This window comes from Neopelma chrysocephalum, unplaced genomic scaffold, assembly GCF_003984885.1.
Source record: "Neopelma chrysocephalum unplaced genomic scaffold, ASM398488v2 Primary Assembly neopelma1_24, whole genome shotgun sequence".
In the NCBI taxonomy this organism is placed as follows: Eukaryota; Metazoa; Chordata; class Aves; order Passeriformes; family Pipridae; genus Neopelma; species Neopelma chrysocephalum.
In genome coordinates this window covers 9058134-9079149 of record NW_020897693.1, presented here as the reverse complement: position 1 = coordinate 9079149, position 21016 = coordinate 9058134, and the positions used below count along the sequence as shown (strand labels likewise).

At 38.7% G+C, this 21016-nt stretch overlaps 1 protein-coding gene across 4 annotated transcripts in view; it reads right to left on the bottom strand.

Moving 5' to 3' along the window:
- The window catches only part of MOB2 (MOB kinase activator 2), a 112537-nt gene that overhangs the window by 48921 nt on the left and 42600 nt on the right, over positions 1-21016 (bottom strand). Inside the window, exon 1 of one of the 4 annotated variants that reach the window (XM_027702593.1) lies at positions 17685-17704. The exons of 2 other annotated variants lie outside the window; for them this stretch is intronic. In XM_027702593.1, coding sequence (XP_027558394.1) covers positions 17685-17689 — 5 coding nt within the window. In that variant the 5' untranslated portion in view covers positions 17690-17704. Of the gene's footprint in view, positions 1-8551; positions 8707-17684; positions 17705-21016 lie in introns of those variants that run through there. One more of the 4 variants, XM_027702561.1, reaches the window with a different exon arrangement.

Genomic DNA, 21016 nt, shown 5'->3' with positions numbered 1-21016 from the left:
CAGACTGCTTAGTATTAGAGCGCTAGTCTGGATGGAAAGCAATCTCTCTTCAAAAGTCATATTTCAACCATTGTGAAATAAATTTTTTCAGTGAAAAAATGAAATTAATCTGCAAAAAATCTGATTTCTTTCAGTTCCTGCATAGCAACCTTAGCTCGTGCTTGTCGAGGTCATACTGAACAGTCTTTTAGAGCTTGGGAAAAAAAGATTTTTTTAATAATCTTAATTGCAGTGTCTTAAGCATATTTAAAAAAAAAATTTAACCCCACAAAAATATTTAAATATGTAGTCAATGTAATTGCTCTTCAGAGTGGTCTGTGAACAATCACTCATTACAAAAATCCTCTAAACAAGCTCCATGAAATCAAATTATAATGAAAAAATGATTAAATTCCCCTCAGAAAACTGCCTTGTTACTGTACCTAGAATACACCCATAATTAAAACTGACTGGGAAAGCAAAGACTTGTCTTCAAAAGTAATATGTTCAACACCTTTAAGTAATGTAGCTGCATGACTGCCATGGAATAAAGCTCCCAAGCCAATAAACCAGGCACGCAGAGTCAGCGTGGTGCCACCAGCTACCTCACATTCAGCATGAGCATCTTCCCTGCCAACGCATGATGCTTCCTCATCTTTAACATCCATGGGCATCGCTGCTGTTCTCTTCCACACAGAGTAAATCGAAGAACTCACATTTTCTTCTAGCTAAGCCAGTAGCACTAAGTAAAGTGATGGTTTATGCTGCATTGTTGGCAGGACAGAGATTTGGGAATTAGAGATTTTTCAAAATCATTAACAGGTCTTGCTTTTTCCTTTCTTAGCTTTAGAGTGGACCATAGTCAAGAGTTCTCTCAAGACAGCTGTGAGGAAGGAAACTTCAATTTACATCATCATTATTGTAGGTATAGTTTGACAGTGGGCACGGGAAGAAAACATGCTCCCATTCTATTTCAATAGAAAGCCTACTTTCACTGAAAAAATGCTTTTTAAATGGCTAAGTTTAATGCATTTATTCAGTATGCTTTCACAGTAAGAACCCATTAAAAAGCTCTAGTCCTCAGAACATCTTAGGGGGAAGAAGCAGAAATAAACTGTCCATTGCATATCAAGCTACTGAGTAACTGGTTATGATGCCCCTAGTTATGATTAATGAGCTATAAATTGGGCTGTTAATAGTGCAGTTGTAAAACAAATAAATTATATGGCCACTTTTAGTGGGCACTTCTTACCCTGCATATATACAACCTTCATTATAAGCCCTGACCACGCTACCCACTCCACAAAGCAATTTACTAGGAGGGAGGGAGGGAGACAGAGAGAGGGAGAAGGAGGGAGTTGGCAGAAAAGGTGCCAAAAAAAACCCCAAAACAGTTAAACCTCTGAAATGTTTTGTTGTTCCCTTTTCTGGCCCCAGATCGTTCATGAAACAACATCTTTGTAATACTCAAATCTTAATATGAGCACTTACCACCACCCAAGGTTCTGTGTAAGAGCAAGGATGACAGTTTTCCCAAATTTGTGTCACAACAATGTTTTATATCAAGAGGTGAGACATTTCCAGTAAATAAGGATATAGGTTATGGTGGGAAGAAAAAAAAATTAGAAAAAAAAAAAAAGAGAGAGAGAAGAATATGCACACACAAGACCTGCAACAGCACAGCCTGGAGTTCTGAATTAAATCTCTGCTTCTGGTAGAGACTAATAAAATATCTGTGACGACATAGTCTTATAGATTGTTCTTTGATTAAAGTATTTCAAAAGGGTGGGAGACTAACTGATCAGGCCAGTTTTAAGAGTATGTATTAAAATGCGCATAATTCTGTGTCACAGCCTGAGTCTTACCTCTTAATTACTTTTTCACATTTAAAAAAAAAAAAAGACTTTTCTGACTAAAATATCATCTGACATAAACTACTGCTCAGAATTACATTACAAAATTATTCTATACTATGTGCTCCACTGATATGTGTAACTGGCTGACCAAGAGGTTACCCCCCCCCAAAAATTTGATATTTAATGTAAATACTTATTTTCTGTAAGTCATCTGCAGCATTCACCATGAAGAAGGCCCAGTTCCAAATCCATATTTGGGAATAGCTCTATTAATATAACAACGATGACTCACAGTGCAAGTTCTAATGAAATCTTCTATTTAGAAGCATTACATTTATAATATTTTCCCCATATAAGGTTTACAGTTTAAGCCTTTACACATACATTGTTAATGAATATAAAAATGTCTAAAGTACTTTTGAATGCTCACACATGCAAAAAAAGTTTCAAAGAAAACACATGTGAGATCATAAATCTTGTGTTGTAGGAAAAATGCTACGTGAACAGCTATGCTGAATATAAAGGGCAACAGAATCATAGAATGGTTTGGCTTGGAAGGGACTTTAAAGATCACCTAGTTACACCCCCCTGCCATGGGCTGGGACACCTTTCACTAGACCGGGTTACTTAGAGCTCCATCCAACCTGACCGTGAACACTTCCAGGGATGGGTCATCCACAACTTCTCCGTGCAACCTGTTCCAGTGCCTTACAGTACAGAATTTCTTCCTAAAATCTAACTTAAATTTCTTCCTAATATCTAACCTAAATTTCCATTCTTTCAGTTTGAACCCATTACTCCTTGTCCTATCACTACACTTCCTGATGAAGAGTCCCTCTCAAGCTTCCCTGTAGGCTCCCTTCAGATACTGGAAGTTTGCTATGAAGCCTCCACACAACCTTCTCTTCTCCAGGCTGAACAGACCCAACTTCTTCAGCCTGAATACTTTAAATAGTTTAAAAAGAACCAATACCCACAACCTACTACAAAAGAAACAACATTCCTGAAGGTGGAGATAGAGCCTTGTGTTCATTGTCAGTCTCCTCCAACTTCTGATGGGTCCATACACCTCTCCATAGTTCCTACAGGAGAGCCGACAGTAAAGTAAGTGAGGTCTTTCCAGGCAGAGCATGGGGAAGAGTACAGTAGCCAGAACCTGCAGTAACAACCATCCACAGCAGAGAAGAGCAGCAGTGGTCAGAAACAGCCAGCAGCCCTTTCTGTGTGTGGGAAATGGTGCTGGACTGAAATCCTGTCCCAATCATTCGGCCATGTCACTGTGCAGTAATTGGATGGTAAATATGGGATGCAGGGGAGTGGAGTGGGAGACCTGGAGAAAGTATTTTACAAAGGAAACTTCTGCTGTGTATAGAATGAGAGCATGTGCCACATTTTGCTTGTCCTTGGGCACTGTTCTCCCTCTGTACACATCCAGCAGTTAGAGCAGACTCAGATCTCAGTCTTCATCCAAACACTACTGAAACATCATCCCTGCATACACTGCAGTAACCCTCCTCCTCCAAAAAAGAACAAAATAAGGCCATTTTAATGACATGTGAGAAGCCACCTCACTTTGTAACTGAAGTACATGAATGAAAATCACTGTCAGCTTCAGGAAGTGGAAGAGTGAACCTGTAACTAAGTTACAAATGAGCAGAGGGCTGGCTACAGCTGACAAGAAAGTACTAAGATACCTCCAGTGAGGCAGAGGTCAGCCAGCAGTGCATTTTGCATCTTAGCTTACATTTTCTGATACCATAAAGCATTCTAAAGATGACTCTCCAAAACTGGATCCCCAATCCAACAAAAACTGAAGTGGATAATCTACATTTTTGGCCCTAATCTGATAAATCTGTGCTGTGCTTTCCAAGGATAACTGTCTGCATTGCTACCCTTAGATTTTCCCTTTTTTCATGACAGAAAGTATGGTAATTTGGGAGGACTGTAAAGCAGTTCAAACAGCTGCTTCTCCTCAGATAAGATATTTGGGTGCTCATACTACCTCTGTCTGCCAGATGAGCTATTTCAACAGGCTTTCATGAACTGTTTGTCACATCTTTCAAAGCTATTTTTCCTGCAGTTGCAATGAGACATAATAAAAAAGCCTTCTGAAGCAGGCTTACTATGCTCTTTCCTATTTCTACTTTTTTGGGCAAAACAAACATAAGATACTACTTTTTCTCCTCGGCTTGCTTTGCGTCAGCACAAGACGGAAGCACACAAGAAAAATAAATTCTTTTTCAATTTCAGTGCTTGGCTCAAAATCAAAAGTCATTAGTTTAAACCAGTGGCTTGGAGAAGAGGAAACATCTTGGGGCCAACAATATTTTATCAGAGTCAGTTGAGCATCCATTAATCATTAAGATACTCCTAAGTGTTTTGTCCCTGTCCAACTTGAATTTGTTTCAAGGCATGAGTTAGTTCTGACTGTGATTATATATAATCACCTTCATGTACACATAGAACCAAGATTAATGCAGCAGAACTCAAAAAGCATTTGCAGAGGGGCCCAGGGCTGCACTGAGCAGAAGGGAAATGTCAAACTATTCCAACTCTAAGGTGAAACACCAATGTCACAAGTTAAACACAAAACTTTTCAAGAAAATTGAGCAAGTGCTCCTCAGCAGCACAGGCACTGAGATGCTGAGCTGCAAACACTGCATTTTCAAAGCTTTCACCCCTGTCAGATTTCTGAATACACGATCTAGCTACATTCCTCTGGCACTTACAAATGTCCCAGGAAAACATGCCACACAGCAGTTGTTCTGCAGTGCAGTCAAGTAGGGCCATGACGAGAAGATAAAAATTCTTTAATTAACACTTAAACATTGTAGTTTGTGCTACATATTTGTTCCATCACCATGGGGGTTTGGGATAGCCACTATGCAGGAGTTGCAGAGATTATTGCTTAAACAGCTGTCTTCAGACAGTTGACAAGTTTTTAACCTGCACTGATTTGGAAAACATTGCAGACCAAGTGTAGGCTGCATGGCCTTGTCAAAATTGCCGTGACAAGAAGAAGAGAATCATGTGTTTCTCTGACTAGGGCCTTTGGAAAGCCCAATTCAGGTGCAATTTTACCTAGTAGACTGTCAGTATATCCTATGATATTTGAAGGAAGGTCAGCAAGTTTCCAGCTTTCCAGTGGAGGTCTTCACTTCTACAATTCATAACCTACTTACCACTGCAGCAAAGCTTTCCTGCAGAGGGCATGGCCATTGTGAAGGTACACCAGAAGGGCACAGTTCTGCCTGCATCACTACAAAGGTTTTAGGAATGCATAGGTCCATACATTATGATTCCAAAAGGCACAGGAAGCTTAGATCACATCACCAAAGTTCAAGCTGCATATTTGTTTCGGGTGCATTGAGGTCATATCTTGTGAAATGCATGCTTGGATTTACACCCTTCCTTAAACTTAAGTCATTAGGAGAAAAACAGGAAATAGATGTGTAATAAACAATATTTGTTATTTGACACCCTACCAGCCTGCAAAGACTTATACTATCGCTAATTCCAAATGATAAATGGACAAAAGGAAAGAAAAAACAGCAACTGCAAGAGAAAAAAATTATGCTGAAATGATTACAGTGCCAGTGCATTTTTCACTGCCACTGTGTCACAACACAGCACCATGCGAATAAAGGAGTATCTCTCGAGCTAGGATGATCTTCAAAAGAAATCGTTTATAAAAAGAAACTTTGCAATGCAAAGAAATATAATCAGCACACTGCAGGTTAACACACAACAGCAAAGCTGACTTAACAACACCGTCAAAGAGATGCTGGCAGGTAAGATTTCTGCTCTCCGTCTCAGGAAGATAAGGTGCTTCTTCTAACTCAGTGTCCTCTGACGAATCTCAGCACCATATCCCTCTGTCTCCACAGACATGTATAACCATTACACACTTCAAAAAGCAGGAGTGAACATGCCCATGTCCAGTGTGACCTGCTCAAAGAATGGCCATAAATCACTGTTTCTAAGTGAAACTCTGGATTTTAGTTGTGTTTCCAGTTTATGTTTGTTCAGTTCTTATGTGAGTGTCAGCTGAGGTGCGATGGAACAGCAGAAAGGCAAGGCAGGGGGAGCTTTTTGCTGGTTTAGTTTTGAAACTGTTTTCAAGTATCTTAGCTCCCCTTGTAGTCTTCCTCCTCCTTCATGAGTTTAAAAGTGCAATCAGGGCCTGACCAAAACATACACGGAGAAAAAACTAATTATTGTGATGACTTTTGCTACAGTTCTGTCTTTACAAGCAAAACTAAAAGGAAGAATCAAGATTTTCCTGAAAATTAGATCTGAAGTTTTGGAGAGTACTGCAAGATGTCAAAGACAGAATTATTGAAAAGTGAGCATCTTTATACAAAAGATGTAAGGGGCTTCACATAAAGCCTGTACGGTAGAGTTTGGCTGTTTTCTTCATTGTTTTTGTGCGGGTTTGTTTGTTTGGGTTTTTTTGTTATTTTACATAAGAGAAGCTGAAAGCTGTCATGCACTACACTGTAAGGAGGAATCCCATGCTATGTCCCCTCCATATGCAGGTACCTGATGCAGTATTTGCCCTACAACATTCCACCCCAATGAGCTCCCCTCTCCTCAAGTGACCTACACAACAGGGTGCTGCTCCACCTGACAAGTGGAACACGCTGTCCCAAACAAAAACCCCTAAAGATCAAAACAAGCCTTTCTGCTGATATGGCAGAAGTTTAGGCTAAACAGGAAAACATACTTGAAGCTCTTTTTCCATTACCTTGCATTATTAAACCATCTAGGCAAGAGATAAACATAAAAGGAATTTCTTTAATTAGATAAATTTGCTCCTCAGCATCTGTTGTTTAATAAAGCAAAGCACATCAGCATGTTAGAATCAGATAATATTGGAGTCTCCCACAAACTCACAGCTGAAGCTCCTTTTTCATGCAAGCATTTGGGTGCCACTGGTTTTACTCACTGTAATACACTTCCAGTTAAATGCTTGCTGTAAAATGTAATGCCAGGTATGCACAGGGCCACAACAAATGAAATTCCTTAAAATGATTATGCAGCATCTTGCAAGTTAGAACAAGGCAGAACAGATGCACAGGGTGATCTTGTACAACGTATTTCCCTGAAGTTCTATACCATGCATTCATTTTTAATAAACCTCAAATCAATTACAGATTGCGCTTCTTGTAACTAAAATCTAAATTTCTTTAACACAAGCAATATCCATTACCTTTTGCTTTCCACCACCATTTCTTAATTAACTCTCTAATATAATCTCTCAAAGGGTCAAAAACCTCTGCAAAAAAATCCAAGTTAATGATAATATATTCTTAGCCTCTATCTACTACAAACTCAATCCCATTGAGGGACAAATTCATGTCAAAGCTTGAAATCAGATACTCTAAGATAGTAACTTCCCATTATGTTTGATCTTGTATCCAGTCAGCTAGTGGAATTTTCATTACAGTTATTAAAAAGATGCATTAAGGATATGCCAGGAAGATGTTAGCACCCATCTACTCTGACATTAAGAAAACCTAATCCAAATAAAATTTTAGAATTTTTTAAAAAATCAGTTTTAAACATGTGTTGGCAAAGCAAAGGACCCTTCTAAGCAGCGTTGTGCAGACCAGCACAGTACAGCCGAACAACACTGCCAAAGTAGTCCCAACCCGATCCCCTTGCAATGCTCTCTGCCTCTCCTGTGCAGAGATTGCCAGTCAAATCCATGGTCCACGGCACAGTTAAAGCACCTAGGCACTGGGGGGTGAATCTGCAGCTATAATCTGAAATACACCCGGGCTTTTCAGGAACAGAGCACTAAGGCAACTGCCCCATTAGGCACTTAGCACAGTGCTTACTCATTACAGAAGGTTAAAAGCAGCACCAAAGTAAAGGGACACTCCAAGACTAACACCTGTCTTCAATTGTCAAGTCACCTGCCAAGCTCAAATAAACAGTCAGCACTGAGCTGTGAAAGTACAAATCCTCTTCAGATCAGGTATGCTGTGCTAAGAAATAAAACTTACATCGTATGAAAACACACAAGAATCTGCTTTAGTAAAAATCAAATGCAATTATTAAAAAAAAAAAACTTCACCTGAAAATTTTCTATTTTCAATTATTACAACAAGATTCCTTAAACAAGGAATATCTAGGTAGTTATCTTCTTTCCACTAATGGTATATTCTCTGTTGCTGAGAAGATTCCACAGCAGAAAGAAAGAAAATCAATATTTTTAAAACCACAAAGCTAGTAAAGTAACTTGGACTAGTTTCTACTACTTGAAACTACTTGAACTATTTTTTCATACTTACTAAATTTATGGTAAATTGTATTCCATGTTGGGGAGCATCACATTAAATGAGTTTAGCTCTTGTTTGTACCAAAAGTTGGCAAATGCTTAAAGTCATTACCACAGGCACCTCTTTGGGAATCACACAGTTCCTAATGTTTCATGATTTTACTGAGTAGATCCACCTCATTTTAACATACAGACAACTCTAACCGGCCCCCACCAAACGCACACACTATAAAAGCAAATCTAGTAAAATGGAGAAGAAAACAAGCTAAATAAGCTGCCTATTTCATACGCTGTGATCCTCTGTTGTTTTTGAGACGAAAGACATGGCCATTATTTCATGTACCTCATTACTAGAAAGGAAAATAAAGGCTTCCGTTTTCACGTGGTTTTAATGATGAAGATTCAAAAGAGGATGCAGGCTCTTTCTTACCCGTTCAGTGTGTATGAACCATTCCTCCTGAGTCTCATACTTGCCGATAAGAATCTTAGGAAAAAGTCCAGAATGAGGCGGTTTGTCCTCTGCCACCCTAGAATACAGGCACCTGTTTGGTGGTTGCGCTTTTTGTTCATCAGGGGATCTCTTTCCTGTTTCCCTGAGTCATCAGTGAGGAACAATGCGAAACCGCCACCAAAGCCACTTAGCAGGAAGCCCAGAGGAAACTGCCTGCAGCCAAACAAGAGTCTGGAGGTGTAAAATCTCACCAACTAACCTTTGACAAAATCTTGGAGCCCACTAAGGAAAAGCAGCAAAAACTCACAGAGGAGGTTTTATAAAATACCTGAACTTCTCCCTGCACGTGCAAGAATAAATCTTGTAGAAAGCCGTACTTTTTTTGGTGAGCTGCTCTTCTAAATAGCCTGAAAGCAGCTTCAGATCTATTCCCTCCTTCTCACCAGCCCTGCTGCGACTATCACTCAAGTATTTAGCACTACCCTCAGCACAAGGCAACTAAACAAGACCTAAATAACAAATACTCAGACTGTTTTGGGTTTTTTTTTTCTCCCTCCAATATCAAGTTAAAAATTACACATGTGGAAAGGGACACACAATTAGTGGTTAAAAGGTTTATTTTCCTTGTAGTAGGTTAAAAACAGGCAAACAAGTCACGCTTGAATGCTGCAGAGAAAAATATCCTCTAGCAGTCCAGTCCTGGGCAGGCTGCCCTGCATAAATCACAGGATTGGACTGCCTCCGAGAAGACTGTTTTCCTCCCCTTTCTGTTCACCCTCCCATTCCCTGATAGCTGTGAACCAAACAGCTGCACAGCTTAATGTCTGGACCAGAGGGGTGAATCTACCACACAAAGCAAAAATTACTCCAGATAACTGTTGATCATTTACTGTCTGTGAGCAAATCGACACTGACTTGAGTAATAAATCACATGAAAAGCGTTTTTATCAATGGATGTTGAAATGACTGTCACTTGTGGCCTAGCTGAAACTACTTTAGGATAATGGGAAAACTGCACACTAGACAAATATAAAGATTAAATATTCACTACTTAAAAAGACAGAAGCAATTGGTAGGGTCCCATGGAACTCTGGCCTGAGTACATTATTCTTATTTGAATGGCTAAAATGTCTAAAGACTAAATGTTTGTCAAGCTGAATTTTCATTTTAACAGTTATAGAAATAATTTAACAGTTATAGAAAAACAGCCTAAAAATGGGAGAATTGTTTAATTTCTTTCTAATTGCCCCAGATTATACATTTAGGTGTAATCAAGCATACCTATATAGGGACTGAATAGATCACAAATGTTGGAAGGAAAAAGTTACAATGAATTACAGGCTGAAGAAATCAACATCATACTGTTGATAAGAGGCAGTGAGACTGAGCTGTAGAAATATGCTGCATCCACAAAACAGAGAGCAATTCTCAGCATCTATCAGGCCTCATCTGAAGCACCATGCCTAACCCATGGCACTCTAGTTGAAGACAGATGTAGAATTAGCTGGAGCCCAGAGAGCACCAAGAAGAATATTTTTCATCTCACAGATGCAAAAACTGAGGGAAGAAAACAAGATAACACTTTCAAGAATTTAGAACACTGCTGTAAAGAGAAAGGAAACAAAATGTTCTTCCTGCTTTGTCCATCACAAAGGGACTTAAACAAGAATCAAACCAGGTTAGTATTATTTTGCTTGCGGAGGGGCGTGTGTTTGGTTCTTAAGCACAGGAAGAGATTCCAGAGTCCCCATTACTGCAGACCCTTGAGATGATCTTGCTCCAGGATCTGGGGACCAACTAGGTGTCTCTCACCCCTACCTTTCTATGATTTGCTCCCAGTACTAGCTGGTAGAAAAAAATGAAAATTGTGCCATGTAACCACATGAGACAAACTAGCTCAAGTCACCAGGCTACAGCTTTAGAATTTCCTCCTCAGAATAAGTTATACTGGCCAAGACTCCACATAGGTCCAATACATTACAAGGACAGTGGTAGCACCACTCTGGTTTTATCATATACATCATGGGAAAGAATCATTCCTCATGTTCTTCTCAACCATCAACTTTACAAAGATCTACCTATGTACTGGCTGGCACCAGGGCCTAATTCTTCCAGGTGCTATGGTCAGGCCCTGCTGTCCCTCAGGAGCTGGTAAAGATTCATTATGGCCATAGAAGAGCTAGAAGTTAGGTCCCTGCAGGCAGCTACCTACAAGCACTGGATGAAGAGAAGACACATTCCTGGAAGCTCATCAAAGAAAACTAGGATGATTTATGGGGTTAATAATTTAGGGAATAAAAAATAAGCTAATAAATAAAAAATGTTAGGTAAAGATAATTTCCAAATGCTCTGCAAACCCATCTCAAATGAAAACTTGAACTCAGTTTTCTTCTCAGAGGCCAAGATTTCTGGAGAGGTCATCTTAAACCCAGGCTCAGAGTAAATCTGGTATGTTTTCAGTTTTACTTGAAATAAAAGATGCCTCTGAGAGTATAATTGAATCATATGTGACATGGTTTTTTTTGGGCATCTACTAATTTGCATTGGAAACGCACCAGCAATATGGGACACAGGAGCTGTCATGAGGTGGTGTTCGATGGCTATTAGTTAATATCAATTGACCACTATTCTAAACTGGAGAATCACAATTTTTGTAATTTTAAAAAAAGCAGACCTTCCCACAGCTTTTTAAAGTTCCTTTCTGGCTACAAAATTTAAGTGATGTTCCCCTGGATTTTCTGAGCTGTTTGGCTTTAGTGGCTACCTAATTTTTTAAAAATTAATTTCAGCATTCTGCGGCTGTAAGCAGCTGCTGGTTTTTTCCAAACTCTACTTCTGCAGAAAGACATCGATGCTTTTTTTTCTTTTTCACTCCCCCATGCTCTTTTAGGATTACAGCAGCACAAGGGTATGTGTTCTTTAACGTCTCCATCTGAAAACTATTATAGGAAACCAGCAACTAAATATAAACTGTCCAATCAGAGCCAGAGTCAGCCACATTGATGCTGGGATCCCAAAATGCTATCATGGACAAAAGAACTTACCACAGAAACACAGCTAAAGCCTACTTGCCAACACAACTGCTTCAGAAACAATGAATTCCTGCTTCAGAGAGATCTTCTGGAGAAACGTGTTTTGTTAACAAAGATAAAAAGCCCCTTACTTTTAGTCAACATGAAATTAAAGATGATAAACTCGCTGAAGTAGGCAACTCTACAGTGAGGCAATGTGCTATACACATTATCTCCTACAGTATTTTCAGTTAGCTGCACCTAAAGAAATTCTTCTCTCCCCTCTCTCCCTACACGTATGCATTCCAGAGAGCACACACAAGCTGAATCATCCTCACTGTGGTAAAGACACATGGGAGGAGGGAAAACATCTTTATGTCTCCTTAAGATCCCTTCTGACAAATAAAGCATTCTTACAGCCTACTTTTCTTTTATTCCCTTTCCCAAGTAGAATCCATAAACTTCAGCATGGATTATTTGTTCCCAGGCTAAACATTCATCCAATTACTGCTCAGCTTCCAGGGGAAATTTCAACAGGACCATTTGGCCCAGTTATTCTGGACATTAGCTCAAAGAGCAGTTCTTTAGATAACAGAAATTAGTATGGATGATTTACCATTTACAACCATCTCCCAGATACTCTATGCTTTGAAAACAGCATTAAAAGATCTATTTCAATTACTATTAAAAAAATCCCTTTTAATAAGGAAACTTACATTTTAAGTAAAAAGCTGGGTACAAAAAAGAATAGCCAGTACTCTACTACTTGGAAAGGCTTACAGTACACTCACAGCCTAATTATTCATCCAGGAGGAGCTTTGCATATGAATGAAACATCTTTCTACATCTAAAAAGAAACACTCACTAGCAACTTCAGTTCTCCACATCTGGCCAGGAAAGAGAGGAGACAGAGTGCCCATATGTACCCTATTTTCCAGAGCCAGGGTTTTCACAAGTGTTAAAAAGTTACTTCTACAGCATTTAGTGTTATTATATACATGTATCCTTGACCCATTCCCTCCAGTGTTTTTGAAAAATCTACTTGAGTTTGTCTATTTGACTACCCAAGAGAACAATTCACTCTTTCTTCTGGAAAATACCCACTAACCTAAGGCTTAACCTTGTTTTCTACTGTCTTGCATCATAACTTGCACTTATGGGCCGGCCAAGTTAATTCCCAAGATAATCAATGAAAGACTGAGTTGTTACAAGAAACAAATTTGAGGCTACTTTCCTGGTCTGATTATACACTTAGAGCACTGCACCAAACAGTGGGTCAGTCAGGTTCACTTTACTTCTACCTAACTACTTAGCTAATCCAGGCTTAAACACTGATATTAGAGGAACAAAGACCTTACAGGTCAATATCAATTGTTGCTCTATAAGGAATGAAGAAGCAAAAGAGGTGAAGGAGAACAGGAAAACTGACTCTAAGACATAGCTGGATGTAAATGTTTTCCCCAAATTCTGCTAATTCATTTGGCACATGAAGACAGTGCTGCCTCAGCTTCAGAGCTGAAGGGATTTCTCTGCCAGAACTGTAAAGAAATCCCATTTCGGTGAGGGTTTTGGCTTAGTATTGAAAATAAAGACAAAACCCTGTGTGGGGACACAATGGTCAATATACAAATGAAAGCCATAACACATTTCCTACATTCAAACAGAAAGCCTTAACAGGGGAGAAGTCTTTAATTTGCTTTTTAGAAGATTGTTTTGCTTTGTTTTTTAGTAATGAATACAACAGCCAGTCCTGATTTAAGGCAAAGATGACAGCGGCACTGAAAGGGTTATTGCAAGTACTTTATAATAAGCAAAACAGGACAGTGTTGGAGAAAGTTACAGAACTGAAATAACAGAACAGCAATCCGCCTGGAAACGGAAAAGGGTGGGTGAGCAGTTTCTACCGGACCAGGGCAAAAGCCAGGGTTTATAAATTTAGAAAAAATACACACCCACATAAAACTTCTCAAGTAAGAGGATAGGGGAGGAGGGAAAAAAAAAGAAAGGAAAAAATACACACATCCTTTTACAAGGCTTTTATATAAATTTTGCCTAATCATTCTTAATGGACATCTGCCCATGGCTCAATACAGGAAAGACCAAGCTTTCAGCATGTGCCAAACTGTCTGAAACCGCTGGCACTCTGCCTGCTGTGAACCCCTGCTTGGGGCAGTTTCCTGGAGGTAGGCTTGGAGTGAATGAACAGATCTCTCTTTGGAAGGGCTATCCAAAAGAGTTAATGTAATGTAGTTCAGTATTGGACCTCACAGTGCTCAAGTGCATTCTTTTCAACTTATTTTATATGATTTTTAGGTTTTAGAAAGAGAAGCAGCTAGACAGAAATTAATAATTAATTTTGGTGTTAAAGAGAGGTCCTTACACAGGGTTAACAAAAGTACTGTGGCAAAATTAATGTTTCAGTGGGAAGTGAAAGTTGCCCTGCTTCCCACAGATGGGCACTAAGACCAGCCACGTGGACAACAGGTATTTATGTGGCAAATGGCTGTAGAGCTTGAAGACCCCTATTCAGATTAGGCCTCAAAACTCTCTCCATCTCAAAGGAAGGCTCATAAAGTAACATAAAAAATAGTAAGAGAATATTGATGTTCTTGGCAAGAGTATCAAGCAGGTAATTTAGAGCAGGCACTGCCCCTTCAGCCCAAGAACAGGAAACAACTGTATGAATTACCAACATGCTCCACCCAAGAAGTCCCAGCCGGTATAAAAGTCTCTGCTGCAAAATTTAGCTAATGATACAATCCAGGAGAACTCTGGAAGTACCACAGAGGGAGAACAGGAGAGAAATTTCTGAGAAAGACTTCAGCTAAAATTAAACAATATCGGGCACATACAAATCCCTGAAGCCTACAAAACGAAAAAGTAGTTAAGTTTTCTACTGCACAACTGGCTTCTTTTCTCTTTTCCTTTTTTTTTTTCTTTTAATTTAGCCAAGTGGTCTCACCCTAAGGTGCTAAAAGCTACAAGCAATTTTTCAACTTACAAAAAAAGTTTAAAACTAGATTGGTTTTGTTAATAATGAAACAGTACCCCGATTCCAATACAGAAACCTGGTATCCTACAAGTAAAACTTGTTATAAAGAACCCTTAACAAAGAAAAGGAAAATTCTTTGAATACTTTAAAAAGGCTCATACAAATTATCATCCTGCATTTGTAGTCACTTATCAGACATGCTTTCTGCCTTACCTTCAGAAAGAAGCAAACTCACTATCTCAAAACAAATAAATACAGTATTATTTTTGCAGATTATTCTGTTCTTCTAAATTAATGCACATAATGAAACAGCTTCTCTGAAATGAAATGCAAAGTGAAAAATACTGTGCATGTCAGTGGCAAAGGCAGCAACATAAATCATTTGAACACAGGATTTTTAAGGTGATCTTAGCAAAGCCCTTGCCAAATTTGACTTCAGTTGCTGTTATTCACATTTTTCAAAGATCCTAAATGTTCAACAAAAAGTCTTTGTAGACAAATCCCAGGCATAAGCCTTGTCATCCATCCCTCAAAGAACGGCAAGAATACTTCACCCCAGCCAGAGTCTGGACCTCACATTTGAGAATATCAGAACATTAACTAGCATTTACATAGCACTTTTGGAAATTTTAATAGTGCTTTGGAAAAAAAAACTCAATCCCTGCAACCTGTGTCGGTGATTGTTACAGTCATTACAGTGGAAAAACCCAGGAGGAAATGGTTATAAAGTGGAGCAGATAAAAGGAAACGACTTGGAAACAGAATCAAAGAGTCAGTGCTGTTTCTGTCTTTCCCCATTACTGAGGATAAGACACACAGGGCACCATCTGCACTGGTTGTTTTCACTTTCTAAGGCACAGCAGCAAATGTGAATTAAAACTCTAATAATGCCAGAATACTGGACTTTCAATATTAGATCGCTGGTACTTATAAAATACTCCCTGATTCTTAAAACAGTTTAAGGCCAGGAATGAAGGATCTGCTACATCTGTCAGCTAGCTTATGTCTTCTACTTCAGCATCTCTTTTCCCAAAGTGTAAAACAGCAATAACAACACTTTGGGAAGCACTTGGACAGGCAGGATCTAAGATGATTCAAAGTCTAGGGTTTAATGGGATGAAGTGACTCATAAAAGGCCAAGAATCAAATGAAAGAAGAACATAATTCAGAAATCCTCGGCTCTCAATTCAAACCTCACTGCTTAGGCCTCCTGCCTTTCCAAACACCTCTTACATGAGAGAAGCTGCATTTCACTCCTGAATAACTGCCTTTCATTCTCTCATCTGTGAGCACACACACATCTTCTTTAAAGATTTCTGTTGAACACAGAGCTCAGCTCTCAAGGCAATATGGTAGACAAAGACTGGCTTCTTACTTTATATGCTACCATTCTCAAGTCAAAAAACTACAATAAAAAAACTGTATACCTGCCACTAAATTTCATCCAAGCTTTGCCCAACTACTGCCTGGTCCCATTTCTGGTTTTACAGACTTCCACTGAGAAGCAGTCCCTCAAGCTTATGCAATCCAAGGCAATTCCTAACTCCTTACTTACATTGTATTGCATCCCTGTATGCAGTCTTATGCAGTAGAAGTGTTTAGCCTAGAAAACTGATCTTAAATGCCTTCAGAGATATGACAGTATACTTCTTCAGTAGCAACAGATGATCTGGGAGAACATAGCAAATAATCGTATTTTGAGAATAAAACATTAATTCAACTTAAAAGCAGAATTACCAAGCTGCCACTGGAATTCTTATCCTTTTACTGTGCCATTATGTAGAAGAAGGACAATGTAAGGAGAATGAGTAAACTTGCTGTGAAGACCCAGGTTAGATGAGAACCAGTTTTTGGTTGAAAACTGAATAATCAAGACGTGATTCAGTTTAAATTTTAAAAACTTAAGATAATATTTATTCCCAACAGATAGGCAAAAGAAAGCCCGTATAGCAAATTAAGAAGGGCAATTCTCCTTACATGTTGTTCTGGAATATCTACTATTTATCTAATGTTTTATTATTGTTGCTGTTGTTATTTACTTTTTTATTGTGGTTGGATTTTTAGTGCAAGTTCACGTAATTTTGCTTAAAGTCACTAAACTACAGTAATCAAAGCAGTCTTGTCTGCAATGCTGTGAACAGGACTCAAGCAAAAACTACACTAATTAGAATGCAATTTTCAAAGGTCAATTACCACATCATTAGCCAAGCCATTTACATCTCGGTAATGTGGAATATTCTCCAGTTTTAGACAGTGGAATGGGACAAAAATGGATTAAATTGCTTAGGGTCAAATAGTACAGTGTGCTGATGAGTAAGAGTTTAAACTCCAGTAGCTTGAGTAGCTCATAATGGGCCATTTTCACACAATGCCCTTGTCCCTCTGACACCATCTTCTGTCAGATGCTTAAAGAGATAGGGCAAGCATATCTTCCAAGCAATGTTAACACCCACTTGCACTGTGAGTAAATCTAATTTCTTTACCTTTACAAAAAACAAAGGACAATTAGCAAAAAAATGCCTGGCTGTATGTCCACAGTCACATAATTTAAAAGTAAAAGCATAAAGAATAATCACCACCTGTAACCACCCTGTCTAGAAGCAAAATAAAACAAACAGATAAAACACAAGACACAGTACAGGTTGTCCTAAACCTGTTTCTAGTTCAATAACCAAAGCTTTAACAAGTATATAATCAAAGGAACTTTTAAGGGATATCACCAGGGTAATAAAATAAGCATGGGGTTTCCCCTCTGGATTTTAGATGTGTACTGCATGGTACATATTCAAAAATATGTCCGTTAAAGTGATTTGGGGCGCGCAATGTCAAGCAAGTCAAGTTTCAAAACACATCAGTTCCAGACTGCAGGCCTTGCTGCACACACGGATTGTAAACCTGCAGTTTCAGTAGGATACACGCAGGCACCTTTACAATGGCACTTGCCCAGCCTAGACAAGCAAGCTAGGCAAAGACACTGCTGGGTTCAGCTCCACGGGAGGACAGAAGGAAACCCCTAACAACTGGAAATCTTTCTGCCTCCAGTGGACCTGGCAGGTCTTCCCCTATCCATCCAGCATTCTCCTTATTTGTAATTTGCAGCCATACTCACTCCATGACTGTATTTAACCTTTATATCATACTCGCTTTCACATCAAGCTCTTGCACCAGCACAGCAACCTTCAGTTTTTCAGGTGCTCATGTGACAACTGGAAGGGCCCATGAAAAAATAGTACAAAGCAAACTTAACCATGCATGGCTTCTCCAGCTTTGACCTGCCTTTCACTCCAACCTGCAACCCTCATATCTTTTTTCCAGATACTCCAAATCTCAACAAAAATCGTCATCATGCTTTAACTCCACACACCACTTACAAGTCAATTTGCACACTAACCCCATTTCTTATTTTAGAACCTGGGATAGATCGTCATTCAGAAAGTCACTTCTATTATTTCCTTCTGACAACTAATTCAATTAATAATTATAGTCCATTGATATATATGATCAGACTCTCCGTATCCTAGTACAATAATGGGTTATCTGCTTGTTTAGAAACAAAAAAACCCTCACCACGTTGCTAGAAAGTAAGACAAAGGTCAACTCAGAGCAGTGGAAGCTAGAAAGAGATGTTATAATACTTCTGCTGCTAACCTTTAAAAACATATGTATTTGAAGTTTAAGTGATAAAAATCTTCATTCTTCATAAGTGGTAAAAAAACCTGAGGCTCTTCAGTTTTGTATGAAGCATTACCAGGGCACAAGTCAGTTTTGGTCCTATACCAGACATAACCGTTCTTATAAAGCCTTGTTGCAGGTTGTCTGTATTTTATTTCTCTTTTTTTCCCCCCAACATTTTTTTACTCATACACCGCACTTCTGTAAAAAATATACACATCAAATAATTAGGACCACCAAGTGAGATGCCTTATCTCTACCTCTGAAGACGCAAGTGCCAAATAAATGATTATGCAAGCACCTGCAAAACACTATGTGCCAGTGACTTTGTCTCACTCCTTTATTGTCTCTGCCCCTTCCAGTTCCCCCATCTCCTAAAGAGCAGTTGATATTTTAGTCTCATGACCCAGCCTAAGGAACATCACTACAACACTTGAACACTTGCTAATACAGGTCGCCAATTTTTATTAACCACACACACAGAATCAAGCTTACTGCCAAGGCCATCTTTTCCTTCACTTTCACTCTCACTGCACATATTTTGGTGCACTCACTCAAAACCCAGTTGGTTCCCTTCTGTGGGAGCAGTAACCTTATTACTGCAGAGGTTCCGTGACAACAAAAAGATAGTTCATACTGTGGGTCACTGTAAAGCAGTAACGTGCTATACTGAAAGCATATGTGTGCGTTTGCATGAATCTTTTTACATAAAATCCCACCTTTCACCTGCAGGAATTTAACGAAATTCCATCATTGTGCTCTCCAAAAATTCTATGACAAATTTGACAAACCGCACCCAAGTGCAACACCAAGTGCTTTAAGAGGAAAAATGACTGTAGTAAGTTTTGACTAAGCATATTAGAAACAATTATGTGTTAATCTTTAAGCTATGTTTTGTCCTTCTCTATAGAGAAAGAGTCAATTTAAATGGTCTTCTCTTTTTTTTTTTTTTTTTGTGACAGAAAGGTGTAAAAAAACTGCCATGAAGTCAACAAGCTTCTTAAGAAGACAGGCTTTTAAAATTTTTTTCTTTTGAGCCTGGCTCCAAAAAAATAACATTAAATCACTCGTCTGCTCTTTCCTCATACCTAAAGAAAGATCTGCCCTATCCATGTTGCTATACTGCACTATGCTACAATTACATATGCCAGAATCCAAGAAAGGTTACAAAACACCTGAAGTTACTGCTGCAGAAGTGTCCCACAGAAACCTAAAATCACGGCATTTACAATATAAGATATGCACAACATAAAATACTTTCAGCAAAGAATCGGCAATGACTCATGTAAACACTGGCAAGCTACTGAAATTCCTTTTCTGGCAAGCTGCTGCTCTAAGGAAGGACTACTGACATATGGGGGAAAGTTTGCAAATGCAAAGAATGTGCCACACTCAAACTTAGCAAAGAATCCAGTTTACCAGTATTTAATCCTAAAACATTTAAAGCTTTTGGATTTATCTTTTTTTTTATTTTAAACAATCATATGAAAATTAATGAGCTGGCACACGGATCATATTATCCATTATTCATTTTTTTCCCCTCAAGAAAAAGATGCATTTAAACCTATAAATTGGTATTTCACTTTGCAACACTATGCAGCTGTACTCTGTGCTATGGAGTTGGAAATACATACTGCAGCTGGAGAAAAACATAACCTGAGCACAGATACCCTGCACCTCCCTAATTACAGATTCAAATAGTAACTGTGTGTGGAGCCTCTGGAATAATTACAGTCCTTACTGATACACTGTAAGTGATGATATATTGAGTAATTTAGAGAGAAACAAAAATAAGACAAGCCTTATAGCAGTAAGGATGTTGCTGTGGAAGGACCTACTTTTTCCATTACAAGAAGTTTATAATATTCATCTGGTTTTCAAATTTGGAGTTATTAATCAATATGTAAATTGGAATTTCTAGACTAAGATTTCTGTTGGTCTTTCAGCTACATAATCCTACCAGCGAAGTGTGTTAAAACATCTGGCTAACACGGTTATTTACTGAACAAGTGCAGTGAGGAACTTGAAAACTACTGTTAATTCATTGACATGATCTTCATTCCAAACTTGCATATTCTACTCTTAGGTCTCATGCTCTAATTGCCCCATTAATTTTCAATCAAATAATAAACTACCTGCAGTGATCTCACCAAGAAGGCTGCCAACGCACTTAGCTGATAAAATAACTGCTTTGGGAATCTCCTCTCTTACCCAGAAAAGACTTTTAGCTACAGCTCAGCTCTAGTAGGCCAGGGAGTGCTGACACAATGCACACTCCACTGCCAAGGTCAGTGATAAGAAACACACCACCACTTTCACATGGGATATACAATAAACATTTGAAGATATTTTCATTTTTTATTTTTCAGAAGTCTTAAGTGAAGGAAAATAGTTCAGTTATGCATAGCATCTAACTTTCTCCAGAAAGTCTGAGCCTTCTGAGAGCATCCTTTAGAGGATAATGGCCCTGAAATCTGTGAAGAGATGTTTATTGTGTGCATTGAAAAGCCCAGTAATAGGAAGGAGCTGCTTCATGACCATATTCTTTGAAACATCTTGAGAAATGAAAACTTACCTCGTTTCAACTTAATACTCACAGGCCAGCACACAAAGCAAAACCATTTTCAGTTATCTGGCTGGTTACCATTAAAAATGCACAATAGGTGATGCAAAGAATTCTCACTCTAAGGTTTCTCTGGAGGTTTAAGAGGCTCTTATAGGAAGAAAAGATGGGTGATATGATTAGCTGACATTTCCATTCTGAGAAGA